The 14,287-nt window shown below is 48.0% G+C and overlaps 1 protein-coding gene across 1 annotated transcript; it reads right to left on the reverse strand.

The window, feature by feature from the left end:
- Positions 1-394: 394 nt before the first annotated feature.
- LOC112094325 lies at positions 395-3,268 on the reverse strand. The gene is made up of 3 exons (XM_024174926.1): positions 2,274-3,268; positions 1,443-2,166; positions 395-1,081 (listed from the first exon to the last, which is right to left on the reverse strand). Exons 1-3 carry the CDS (start codon positions 3,266-3,268, stop codon positions 395-397), a joined length of 2,406 nt encoding a protein of 801 aa, XP_024030694.1.
- Positions 3,269-14,287: the final 11,019 nt, after the last annotated feature.

Consider the following 14,287-nt stretch of genomic DNA (forward strand, 5'->3'; position numbering starts at 1 on the left):
GTTCGGGTATGGTCGAGCCGGAGCCCTACCTCCCTCACAAGTTTGTGGGGGCCGTATTATCCCCTCGTCGTCGATGTATCGACGGACTAGTCCGATCGACGTATCGACAGGAATAATAGACAGTCGTGAGACGAGATTCGTTGGCTAAACGCGCGTGTTGCTTTTTATTCATGTAGAATTTACAAGTCGCTTTCCAGCCTACCATAAGGAAGAAATGAGACAGAATAAGAAATCGAGACATTAGGTCTGCTCTGCTCGGTCGACGTGCCCCGGATTACTGGTAGTAGACCTTTAACTGGTCTGCATTCCAAGTATGCTTGATGTCTTGACCATCGAGCTCCGCCAGCCGATAGGACCTGTTAGCCACAATTTCTCTTATTCTGTAGGGCCTTTCCTAGGTTGGGCCCAAGGTTCCGGAGTTCCTGGGTTTGGTGTTGGGGGTTACTACCCTTAAGACCAGGTCACCGACCACGAAGTGCTTTTGCCTGACCTTCTTGTTATAATATCTAGCAGTTCTTGCCCGGTAAGCGGCGAGCCTTAGCTCCGCGTCTATGCGCCGTTCCTCCAGGAGGTCGAGCTCCAAGTCCATCAGCTCGGCGTTCCTCCCCTCCTCATACCGGGTTATCCGGTTGGTCGGGATGGACACCTCGACTGGAAGTACTGCCTCGACCCCATATGCCATCGAGAAGGGCGTTTCTCCCGTAGTAGTTCTACTCGTTGTTCTGTAGGCCCACAGCACCTTCGGCAACTCGTCTGCCCATTTCCCTTTGTGGGCGTCGAGGCGTCGTTTGAGCGTGACTTTAATTATCTTGTTGACTGCCTCAACTTGCCCATTGGACTGGGGGTATACAACGGAAGAGAAATTCTTGTGGATCCCTAGTAGTTCATAAAATTGGCGGGTGTTGTCGTTGTTGAATTGCTTCCCGTTGTCAGACACGAGAGAATGCGGCACACCAAACCTGTAAACTATGTTGTTCCATATGAAGTTCGTACACTTCTCTTCCAAGATGGTCGTTAATGGCTCGGCCTCTACCCACTTCGTGAAGTAGTCGACGGCGACAATAGCGAACTTGTACCCCCCCTGGGGTTTTGTGTAGGGGACCAATAAGGTCAATTCCCCACTTGGTGAAGGGCCAGGGAGACACTATAGATGTCAGGTCTTCTGAGTGCAGTCGAGGGGTAGGAGCGTACCTTTGGCAGCTCTCACACTTCTTCGCGTATTCGGCTGCATCTTTCTTGAGACTCGGCCAGTAATACCCCTGCCGAAGTATTTTGTAAGCTAGGGACTGTCCCCCCGCGTGGTTCCCGCATATCCCATCGTGCACTTCGTATAACACTTTCTTTGCTTCTTCTGCGCCGAGGCATCAGAGCAAGGGCGTCGAGTAGCCCCTTCGATATAGGATGTTTTCATGCATCGTGTACCTTGCTGCTTGATACCTCACCCTTTTTGCTTCCTGTTTGTCCTCCAGGAGTTCACCGTGGGCTAAGTACCTGGTGATTGGGTCCATCCAACCCGGTTGGTAGTCCACCGGCGCGACCTCGGGCCTCCTTTCCGTGGTTGGGGCTTTCAAGACCTCCATGGGAACCAGTTTCAGGAGCTCGGCATCTCTCGACGTTGCCAACTTGGCGAGAGCGTCGGCGTTGCTATTCTCTGCTCTCGGCACTTGCTGTATATCATAGGTTGCGAGCCTTCCTAGGGCTTCCTTGACCTTCTTCAGGTACGCGGCCATCTTCTCATCCCGGGTCTGATATTGGCCTTTCACTTGATTCACAATGAGTTGTGAGTCACTGAAGATGTCTAGGTTTCCCGCTTTTAGGTGCTCCGCCAACCGGAGTCCAGCCAGCAACGCCTCGTACTCGGCTTCGTTATTAGAGGCGGGAAAGTCAAACCTGATGGCGGAGGTGATCTTGTGTCCCTCAGGTGTATGTAATACTAGCCCTGCCCCGCTGCCGTTGTCGTTGGAGCTCCCATCAACGTAGAGCTTCCACCGCGGCGTCTCGTTCACTTCCTCGGCGTCGTCCAGTAACCCTGTGAACTCTGCCACAAAGTCCACCAGGGCTTGGCCCTTGATGGCATTCTGTGGTTTGTAGTTGATGTCGAACTGGCTGAGCTCTATGGACCATTTCAAGAGCCGACCGGAGGTGTCGGGTTTTTGTAGCACCTGCCTGAGTGGGTGGTTGGTCAAGACCTGAATGCTATGGGCCTGGAAGTAGTGCCGTAACTTCCTCGCCGTCACGATCAGCGTGAGGGCGAGCTTTCCATCTGGGGATACCTCGTCTCCGCATCAAGGAAGCGCTTGCTAGTGTAATACACCGGCATCTGCACCTTCTTTTCTTCGCGGATCAACACCGAGCTAACAGTGTCTTCCGAGACCGCCAGGTAAAGGCTCAGCACCTCTCCGGTCGTTGGCTTGGACAGCAGAGGGGGTTTCCCGAGGTGTTCTTTCAGTTGTTGGAACGCCTGTTCGCACTCTTCCGTCCACACGAATGGCTTGTTGCCCCTCAGGGTGTCAAAAAATGGTACGCACTTATCTGTAGATTTTGAAATAAACCGGTTTAGCGCGGCCACACAGCCTGTCAGCTTCTGGACCTCCTTGGGCTTCCTTGGCGATTCCATGTCGAGGAGGGCATGAATCTTTTCCGGATTCACCTCGATTCCTGGACTGCTCACCATGAAACCCAAGAATTTCCCAGAGGCTATGCCGAAGGCACACTTACGGGGGTTTACCTTCATTTTGTACGCTCTGAGTACGCCAAACATCCTCCTAAGGTCCTCCACATGGTCCTCGGTCTTCTTGCTCTTTACTAGCATGTCGTCCACATAAACCTCCATTGACTTTCCTATTTGCCCCGTGAACATCTTGTTGACGAGGCGTTGATAGGTTGCCCCAGCATTTTTGAGACCGAAGGGCATCACCTTGTAGCAGTAGAGGCCTCTGTCGGTGACGAACGCCGTGTGCTCTTCATCGCAGTCGAGCATTGGTATCTGGTTGTAACCTGAGTACGCGTCCATGAAGCTCAGCAGGTCGTGTCCCGCCGTAGCGTCGACCAGCTGATCGATTTGGGGAAGCGGGAAGCTATCCTTGGGACATGCTTTATTCAGGTCACTGAAGTCGACACATGTCCTCCAGTCCCCGTTCGGCTTCTTTACTAATACGGGGTTCGAGACCACCTGGGGTACAGGACCTCTCGGATGAAGTTGTTCCTTATCAGCTTGTCGACCTCGTCCCACAGTGCCTCGTATCGCTCGGCGTTCATGGGTCGTCATTTCTGCCTTTTAGGCGGATACTTCTCATCAATGTTCAGCCTGTGACACATGATGTCGGGACTTATCCCTTCCATGTCTTCGTGGGTCCAGGCGAACACGTCGAGGCTTGTTCTAAGGAACTCGACTAGTTTCTCGCGGGCCTGTGTCCCCAGCTCTGAGCCCACCCTTAGTGTTCTCATTGGCTCTCTTTCATCGATGGGCACCTCGACCAATTCCTTGACCGGTCCAGTCTCGGCCTCGTCTCTTGGGAACCTTGGGTCCAAATCACACTGTTCTGCCCTGGCCTCGACCGTTCTTAATTCCTTGCGTACCTGTGTCGACTCAGCGTAGTGGCGGATTGTCTCCGAGTACGTGAGCCTCGAATCATACTGGTTTCCCAGGGCTTTGCCAATCCCACTAGGCATCGGGAACTTCATCGCCTAGTGATAGATGGATGTGACTACCCTCAGGGCCCTCAGCGTCGGGCGTCCGATGACTGCATTGTATTGGTCGCCTCCCTTCACCACCAGGAACTTCGACATGACCGTCGAGGTGTGTGGTCGGTCTCCAATGGTTATGGGCAGCTCTATCACCCCTTCCGGGATGATACTGTCCCCTGTGAAACCGTACAAGGGCTGCGCACTGTTTTGCAGCTTTGCGCGGGGGATGCCTATCTTATCAAGGCAGTCCGAATACAAGATGTCCACAGAGCTACCGTTGTCGACCAGGATACGACAAACCGTGTGGTTACCAATCATGGCCTCAACGACCAAAGCGTCGCTCTGGGGAAAATGTACTCCCCTCGCATCGACTTCCGAGAAGGTGATTTCGGCCTCCTCGTATCGCGTTGCCTTAACCTCGCGTCCAGAGACGTTCACTATCCTCTGGCTGAACTTTTCTTTTGCCTCCCGCGCGTACTCCTTCTGTGCGCGTCGGGAGGAGCCTCCGAGGTAAGTTCCCCCAAAGATCGTTCTAATGACGCCGACCGATTTGGCTGGGTTGTCATGTCTTGGCTCTTCCTGTCGGTCGTTATTGCGCCTATTGTTGTTCCGTCGGTCGGCTCGGTACTCACTGAGCCTCCCCTCCCGGATCAACCTCTTGACCTCGTCCTTCAGGTCGTAGCATTTAGCTGTGGTGTGCCCACTCGCCGTGAAACCGACAGTACTTGTTTTGATTCCTCCGTGTTGGGTCGGACTTTAGCGGCGGTGGTCGGCGCAGGACTTGGAGGTGGCTAATCTCGTGGTAGACGTCTTCGATTCCCATAATTAAGGGCGTATAGGCGTCATATCTCTGCGGCTTTGGCCGCTTATTTTCTCCTTAGCTCGTCGAGGCGTTGCCACCCCTATTACTCGGAGCCGGGTTGTACCTTTGCTCGGCTTGCACCTGAGGAAGACCTCAGCGCTTCTTGCCATTGTTCTGACTGCTCGTCTGTCCCACCTCTTCCTTAGCAGGGGTCGCTGCCTTGCTCTTCAAGGCCTTCTTGGCCTCCTCGGCGTTGATGAACCCCTGCGCCCTCATCAAGAACTCTTGGTAGGTGTGGGGCGGTCTCCGGTCGAGGTCTGTGCTATAGGGGATGTCCTTTTTCATGCTCGACAGCGCTCCCATCAAGGCCACCTCGTCGGAGATCCCCTCAGTGGCGGTGACTTGTTCCCCGAACCGGGCTGTCCAGTCCTTCAGGGACTCATTAGGTCCCTGGTATACCCTCGAGAGGTTTTGTTTTGGCGGGATGTATTTCTTGACACATATGAACTGAGTCAAAAAGACGTTCTTCAGATCATCCCAGCTGGCAATGGAATTTGGCTTCAAGGATCTGAACCATCTCCTCACGGAATCGGAAAGGTGATTCCTGAATGCCCGGCACATAACCTCCTCGGGGTATCCATGTAGGACCATGTGTCCTGTGTACACCTCCAAGTGGTCGTCCGGATCGCTCTTTCGTCGTATAGTGGAATGGGTGGTGATTTGTATTTGTCTGGGAGCGGCACCCGGATAATATTCTCGGTGAAAGGTTGGTCGTGCGACGTGTACATCTTGGCGTCGACATTGACCGCCTTGGCTACCTTCCCTACAACTTGCTCGAAGTTGTTTAATCGACTCCTAATTTGCTTTTCGAGCCTTGCCATCTTCTCGGCCAGGGCCTTGTTATCCGCTGCGAGCTCTTCCTCCCTCGTCAGCTGCACGGCTTTCCCTTGTCGAGCGTCGAGTCTCGTCCTAAGGTCTCCGCCGTATATTGACGAAGACCCCACGGGGACAGCGTTCCTTCTATTCATGTCGGGTTGCGGTCGAGGGGGCGCGTTCCTGTTATTCACAGCCTGCGCCGCAGCCTCCTCCCGCGCACTCCTCCACGCCGCCCTCTGCTTGCTCCCCACCGACCTGTTTGACTTGGCCGGGCGGGGATCGTTGGCTTGGCTGTCACCGATCTCCTCGGTGTCACCGCGTTGGTCACCAATCGCTTAGTCCCCAGCAACGGCGTTCACCGGGTTCATCGGCGCGTCCTCCAGTGGCGGCATAGAGTTCTGGCCTTGCTCCCGCCTGGCCAGGGCCGTAGCCATCCTTTCCACAGCCGCGGCCAGCGTCTCGACCTGCTTTTGGAGCTGGTCGAGGCGGTCTAGTTGATTCGTAGCGGTTTGCGGGGGTAGGTTCGCCGAGGTCCCCGCGGTGTTGGGATCCTGGGTTGCCTGGCTCCTTGGGTCGGCCGCCATCAGGCGAGCGTTCCTGGGAGGCATGACTATTGCTTTTGTTAAGAACTGGATTAGATTTATGGGCTTAACTGGGCCCTCCTTCTAGCGCCAATTGTTGACGGTGTTTTTCCGACAACTCGTAGTTACCTCTCCAAAAACACTCACGGTTCAATCAAAGATAAAAACTCAAAAATAACGTAAAGGAGACAACAAGTTTATAGTGGTTCGGCAATAATTCTTTGCCTAATCCACTTGTGCATGCACTAATATTTCAGTCGGTTACAGATGCTCTCCCTTCGTACAACGAAAATGGTGTCTAACCCTTTCCTGGGTCATTTTTCCCTTATTTATAGGTGATTACAAAATCCACAAGCCTTCTCCGTTCCCAAGGAGGAAGCCATCTCCCTTTCTCGATAATCGGGAGGGTAGGTGGGTTTTAATGATGAAAAACTCAGGAAATGCGGCTGACCCCTCTTATCTGTCGCATGATCTACTGACTCCTGCAGCGACCGTTGGATTGATGCTTCTTTCCTCGAGTTGACAGGACAGCCGATGGGATTGATTAGACTGCATTCCTCAACGCCGTGGATATCGAGGGTCGAGCGTCCATCCTCGGCGCCTTTCTCCGCGTGACGTCTCTCGGCGCAGAGGGCACCTTAGCTGCTACCACTCCTCTGACACCGGCGGCCAAGCCGGACGGGGATTCCTCGGCGCCTAACGTCGAGGGCGTGACCGATCCCTCGACCGTGGTGTAACACACGCGTTTATTGATAATAACGCAGATTTTTTGTGACATGAACCGAGATGTAGCCAATTATGATTAATTTTCGGTATAACATATTGTTCCCTTCCCGTTTGTATAATGATTACATCATTTTTTTTTTTAATTTAGGTCTAATCCCGGTTCTCTTCCCTTCTTTCTTTGGCCTTTTTTAAATTACCATGATGTCCAATATTGTAGAGTCTTCAAGTCAAATTTTGATTTACATATTAACTCAAATCAGTTTATAATGCTCCATGAGTACTAAAGTATTATTAGATGACATTCGCAAAAAAAATTTTCCTTGAGCAAAATTATTTTCCCGCTGTTTTGAATTAATCACATGCAAATAGAAAGGCATCCATGTAATTGCTAGTCAACATTCTTGATGAACAAAGCTAATATATTGTTTTAGTATTAATATTTCCGTTTTCCATCTAGAGTCAGTAAAAGTGAATTCCTAGAATAGATCACTGGTTTCTATATATCTAGATAAGTATAAAATAGAGGATGTTGCAAGAGATGAACATAACCTACTTGGGAATGTGCCAAGAATTTAAATCACCCGTCCAATTTTGTAGGCCTTTCTATAATGGTGCATAGTCCAAAAGTCAACGCAACACACGGATTTTATTTGTAATAAAATCTATGAGACATAAAAGGGAAGTACCCTTTCAAAAATATTATTGAATATTTCTAATATCTTAACAAATTGAGTAATCGGATAACTTATTCTCTAGTAAATAACTGAAGAGAGACTTTTAATATTTTGTGTTTTGTCTTCTTATGATAGGTATGACTATAAATAGCTATATAGTAAGGAATAGACGAGCGTGATAGAAATTATGCGAAGAAAAGTTTCCACCAACAAAACTTAGGGCAGAATGTCATAAAATCCTTGGAAAAGAATTGGGATCATGTTGGTGCTTTATCAAAATTAAACCATATATATAGTGTGCAAACTATGCGTGCAACGAATGTTACGATCGACATTTTCACCTAATAAGTACTCCAGAGAAAACGATGATCCTATTTATGTATTTCTTCTCATTGGTCAATGGGCTACACGCTATTTCTATGTAAAAGTTATGGGATATGACTGTTTTCTAAGAGTTGAATCAAAATTTAGCTTACTTTTATAAATATCACTTATGACTTGATTTTTGAATTACATTCTTTTGGCACCCCAAAAATACCCCTACAAGATTTTGTTGTGTTTTTGTTGGTAACTAACCTCTATATTTTTCTTATATAGTTTACTTTTTCTTCATACATCGCCATTTTGAGGGACGGAGCTAGACGTGGAACTGAGTGGGCACAAATGAAGGTAAAATTTACAAGCTAAAAAATAATAATATAAAAATAAAGTAAAACTGAACATATTTTAGTAATAAATTTCATTGAGATCATAAAAAGAAATCACAGTAGTTAAAAAGGGGAGATGAATATGAGTCTTAAAGACTCACCATCATCACCAATCAGGCCCAAACAAAAAAGAAAATACAAAATCCAAATATTTAAGGCCCTAATAATAGGCCCAGACACGACACGATGAAACGACACGAAAACGACACGAGATAAATGGGTTTAGACCGCACGATTATTAATTGGGTCGTTAACGGGCTGGCATGAATAACACGAAAATAAACGGGTTGGATTCGTGCCAGCCCGTTTAACACGCTTAACCCGTTTAGTTATACGGGCCGTAATCGGGCCGACACGACACGACCCGAACCGACCCATTTATTAATCCATACATATTTTTATATTTTTTTAAGATAAAACCCTAGCTTCTCTAATTCTCTTTCTCTCATTCTCTCATTCTCTCTCATTCTCTCATTCTCTCACAACCCGTTTTATTTATATTCTCTTGTTTGCATGAAGGGTGTTTGATAAAAGAGTTAACTTAATATAACACTCTAACTTTTAAATAAGTTATGGCATGTTGATAAAATTACAAAATGCCAATGGATTTGTAGATGGATGATTTGTAGATGGACTTGTAGATGGTTGATTTCAAAATGCCAATGGATGATTTGTAATGGATAAACCTAAACTTTAAATATGTTTTATGCTTTATGCACTTAAATATGCCAATGGACTTGTAGATGGTTGATTATATTTTATGCACTTAAATTTTCAAATATTTTGTTATGTTTTTAAACTTATTTAAATGTACTTGGTTATGTTTTCAAACTTCTTTAGATGTTTAGTAATTGGTATGTTTTGAAACATATGTCATAAGTGATGTTTTAGATATTTTAATATGTGTCGGCTATTATGCATGAATTTAACTATAAGTGATATTAAGTAGTCAATTAATATAGTTTTGAATACAATATAAAATTCACTATTTTTGCTAGTTGGGTCATAAACGGGTCATAAATGTGTTTTTTTCGTGTCGGCCCGTCACGGCACGTTTAATAATCGTGTTCGCGTGTCGTGTCGTGTTAACCGTGTTATTAGCGTATCGTGTTCGTGTTTAGATTTTTGACACGTTTATTAATCGTGTCGTGTTCGTGCTCACTATAATCGTGTCGTGCCGTAATCGTGTCGGCCCGAACACGGCCTGTGAACACGAATTACCAGCCCTACCTAATAAGTTATAATTCAGTGGGGGTGCATCCAGTGTACATAACCGCATCTCCAAAGTAGTTATAAGGTATGTATATGTTTTTTAACTTTTTTTTAGCAGGGATACGTGCCCTCACTGGTCCCATCTGACTCCGTGTCAGGTCATTTCCATGTTATTTAATTTATATCCTTGGATGGTTATGATAAATGTAAAACTCACATTCTTTAGTATCATGTCCTACTTTTACATGTTAATGATATTGTCATTATTTTAATGATACGTAAAAGTTTTGTTTAACGTCAACTGTCGTGATATGAATTGAATTTTTTTATATTTGTATTGTCGTTATTTTAATGGAATTGTGATTCTTACAAATATAGGCTCCGTTCACTTCGTTGATTCGAGTTTAGAATTCAAGTTTTTCTACAGTAAAAAGCTCTCACAAACAATCACATCTAACTTTTTTACTACCGTAAAAAAGTCTCACATAAAGTCACATCTCAACTCGAATTCTAAACTCGAATCAGCGAAGTGAACGGGCCTATAGATTCTCACCAACTGCATAATTATATTGTTAGTATTTTAATGACATGTAATAATTAAATGCTTAATAATTATATTGTTAGTATTTTAATGTGAGCACAAAATAATGATAATTTAATGTCATTCTTTTAGTGATTTGAATGTTTAAAGATGGTTAATAATTCAAAAATTGTAGGATACAATATCTATACCATCTCGTATATATCATTATCATTAAATAATAGAACGTTAAATACTAGCCTTCTATAAAAAGTGCTAGTGGATGCTGTTAAGAAGAGCCGCTTTATCTGTCCTCTACTTGGGAATGGATGATGTTGGCCGTAACTTAACCAAAAGTGCTACTGGCTTTTGAGGGTGTGGGACGTAACTATCTACATTTCACTTTACAATATTCTTAACTTTAATGGCATTTTCTTTTCATATATTGTAATGAGCAGGTTAGGGCATATCACTACTTACCAACCCTTTTTTCAAAGAAAATGTCCAAGAAAGAATTTAAGCAGTCAGTGTTTTCCAACATCGCAATGGAACCTTTCGGCTAAGCGAATTAAACCCAATGGCAATACAGTCTGTTGTGTGGGAAAATGTGACGGACACGTGGGCGAACGATAAAGCGACACGTGGCCCTAACTACTCCCCACCAAGTAACAACCCTCGACGTCTACAGATATAAAGAGCCCAAGTGCGAAGTCCAACGTATGGCGACGACTCTTTCCGATGTCGACAGATCGTGCCGTCGAGCTTGAGGCACAAAGATCCCTCGACCGTAGAATCAATCACCCAGAAGGACGTTTGGGCTAAGCGTCGCTGACGACGAGGGGAACGTTTTCTAGAGGACGTGGTAAGTTGCGTACAAAAGTGGGGGACGTCAGCAGGCATTAATGGCGAGCTCTTAAACCGCCCCACAGGGGACAGGAGAGTGTTACAGGGGCACACAGAGCCGTAATAGAAGACTAATTAGCTGAGTAAATAGTGTTGATTGATGGGCTACGTCTGGGCCTAAAAAGGGAAAGCACTTGAGTGCTTCCGCCTAGGAGGGAAACCCACCCAGCGAAGAAAGCCCAGTATAAAAGAAGGAAGACCCCCTACGAGGAGGGGGTTGAGATCCAAGTAGAGAAACAAGAGAGTGAGAGATAGCAATTGATGTAAATTGTAATCTCCTCAAAAAGAAATATACTACCACAGTGGATGTAGCTCTAATTTTACAGAGTGAACCACTATAAAAACTTCTTGTCTTCTTTACTTATGCACATCCAAAAAACAATAAACTTTCACACACATTCAACACATAGGCCGGTAATCAAAAGGGAAACCAAGAGGTAACCCGGCCGGTTTTTTGTTGACGAGAAATCACCGTCAACAATTGGCGACTCCGCTGGGGACCGAAAGCGTTCGACCCCCAACAACATAGTTAGCAAGCGCACCTCTAAGAGAGACTGACGAAACCCCATCCATCAAGGGAATAGCGGGATGGAAGGAGATCTACGCCCGGTCGGAGACGAAGTCCCACCCCCAGACGTGCCACGGCCAGATCCTGTGCAGATGCAGGCCCCGAGGCCGCAGGGACCTACCATGGCTGGAAACCCGAAACCCGTTAGAAGACGCCCCGAGGCCGCAGGGACCTACCATGGCTAGAAACCCGAACCCCAGTGACCACCCACATGTCCAAGAGGGAACCGGGGACTGCGAGAATCACCGGGGCCCTCCTAGGCCTCGGCCTTCCCAATCCTCTGGCAGCCGTTTAAGGGCCGCCAGACTCCGAGCTCCTGAGGTCCGGGTACCAAGGGATCCGGGAAATCTCGAGATATTACCCCAGAATCCAGGAGGAAACCCGCTAGGAGACTCGAGATCAGTACAGGCGGGCGGCCAGGCCAGGGGCGGACCCAACGCTCAGAGGGCAGAGGCGTCGAGAATAGCTGGCTCGGCCATTTCAACGGAAGAAGCACGCACCATCATGGAACGTATGGCCAGCCTAGAGCAAAAACTGACGGGGGACGTAGCAGGTCTAAAAAAGAACATGGGGCGAGTGGCTAAGGTGGTAAACGTCGACATTACGCCCAGCCGCACACATGACCATCCATTTACCGAAGAGATAATGGTGCCCCCTCTCCTTGATAAATATAGGTCGCCGTTGATCCCACCATATGATGGTCGAGGGGATCCCGACGACCATTTGGAGATGTACACAGTGCACATGCTCTTGCACGGGTACGCAGAGGAGATCATGTGTCGAGCCTTTCGGAACCATTTGACGGACTCTGCCCGAAGATGGTTCCGGACGCTAAGGCCAAACTCTATCTCGAGCTGGGATGAGTTGAAGGAAGCATTTTCTCTCTAATTCATAGGGGTTAAAAAGTACGTCCCCCCGAAGTAAAATCTGACGGCGATATACCGAAAGCCGAACGAGTCATTAAGGGAATGGCTCGCGAGATATGGGGAAGCAGTTGCTGCCACGACGGATATAACAGACAGAGAGGCCTTGATGGGGGCCTTATCTAGCATGAAGAAAATTACCCCCTTCAAAAGAGAGTTGAACCAGAAACCCCTGTCCATCTACAGGGAATTCCTGGTGTGGGCGCAGGGGTACATCAATGCCAAAGAGGCGGACGCAAATGACCCCGAACACAGGTCCAACAAGAATAAAGGGCCCAAACAAAGGTCGACGCCTGTGAAACAGGATGTGAAGAAGCGTCGAGGTGGAGGAAGCGAAGATAAGCAGCATACTGCAACGACGAGCGCTCCAGCAGCCAAGAAGCTAAGGCAAGAGGAGAGCCGTAAGCCTCGGCTGTTTCAAAGGTACGATTCTTACCACGAACTAACAGTAGGAGTCGAGGAGGTTTTTAAACAGGTCGGTCGAGGAAACCTGCTGCGCCGACCAGAACCGATGAAAACGGATCCCAGCCGAAGGAACCAAAAGAAATTCTATAGGTTCCACGGCAATGTCGGCCACCACATCAACGATTGTGCCGACCTCAAGGATGAAATCGAGAGAGTAATCCGAGAGGGAAGGTTACAAGAGTTCAGGGCCGAACGAAGACCTCAAAACGATGGCCACGGTAGGGAAAATGACGGTCGATGCTGAAAGGAGAACCAGCGCCCAGAGGATCGTGAACCCGTCGGCGTCATATGAACTGTCCTCGGCGGTCCCTATATAGGAGGAGACTCAAGGAGGTCTCAGAAGGACTACGCCCACGAGGCCAGGGGGGTTTACCAAAAGCGATTCTGGAGCATCTCCGCTGCAAAAACCCCAAGGTACAACCACACCGACGTGGCCTTTAACGAAGACGACGCCAGCGGAGTTCACTTCCCCCACAACGACGCATTGGTGGTGGAAGCCATGATAGGGAACCACTCCGTGTGCCGAATATTGGTAGACAATGGGAGCTCGGTGGACCTCCTATACTCCGACTGCTTGGAGAAAATGGGGATCCAAAAGGAGCAGTTGGAAAAGACCTCCAGGCCACTATATGGTTTCACTGGGGCCTCCGTCATCCCCCCGGGGACCATCCGGTTGCCTATAACCACCGGAGAAAAACCCCGACAGGCTACTACAATGGCCAACTTTGTGGTAATAAAAAGAGGCTCCAGTACAATGCCGTGATTAGAAGACTGACCCTTCAGGCGCTAAGGGCCATAACTTCCGTCTACCACCAAAAGTTCAAGTTCCCTACCCCAAATGGTGTAGGCAAGATAAAGAGCAACCAGTACGAAGCTAGGGTTGCATACTCCGATGCCCTGCGCAGATATGACCAACCGGGGAGACAGGAGGCTAGGATGGTTTATCAGAACCCCGTCGAGGACATAGACCCTAGGGTTCAAGAAGAGGTCACATGGTCTCAACCCATTGAGCAATTGGTGGGAATCCAAGTTGATGAAGACGAGTCCACCAAAGTGCTGAAAATAGGCTCAGATTTAATCCCATCACTTAAAGTTGAGATCGAGAACTTCCTCAGGAAAAACTCGGATGTCTTCGCCTAGAATCACGCCGACATGGAAGGGATCGACGCCAATGTTATATGTCACTCCCTGAACGTCGACCCCTTATATCCTCCTAAGCGCCAGAAGCGTCGACCGATGAACCCTGAGAGGTATGAAGCGCTAAAAGAAGAGGTCGACAAACTAATCAACAATGGGTTCATCAGGGAGGCCCATTACCCACGTTGGGTCTCGAACCCAGTTCTGGTAGTTAAGCCCAATGGGGACTGGAGAACATGTGTCGACTTCAGCGATCTCAACAAAGCCTGCCCAAAGGATGGCTTTCCACTCCCACGGATAGACCAAATAGTCGACGCCACAGCGGGACATGAGATGCTGAGTTTTATGGACGCCTACTCCGGATACAACCAGATCCCCATGCATCCAGCTGACGAGGAGCACACGTCCTTCATAACCAACAGGGGCCTCTACTGCTACAAGGTGATGCCATTTGGCCTGAAAAATGCAGGGGCTACCAACCAACGGCTTGTGAATAAAATGTTCGC

The sequence above is a fragment of the Morus notabilis genome, unplaced genomic scaffold (assembly GCF_000414095.1).
Source record: "Morus notabilis unplaced genomic scaffold, ASM41409v2 Scaffold352, whole genome shotgun sequence".
NCBI classification, from domain to species: domain Eukaryota; kingdom Viridiplantae; phylum Streptophyta; class Magnoliopsida; order Rosales; family Moraceae; genus Morus; species Morus notabilis.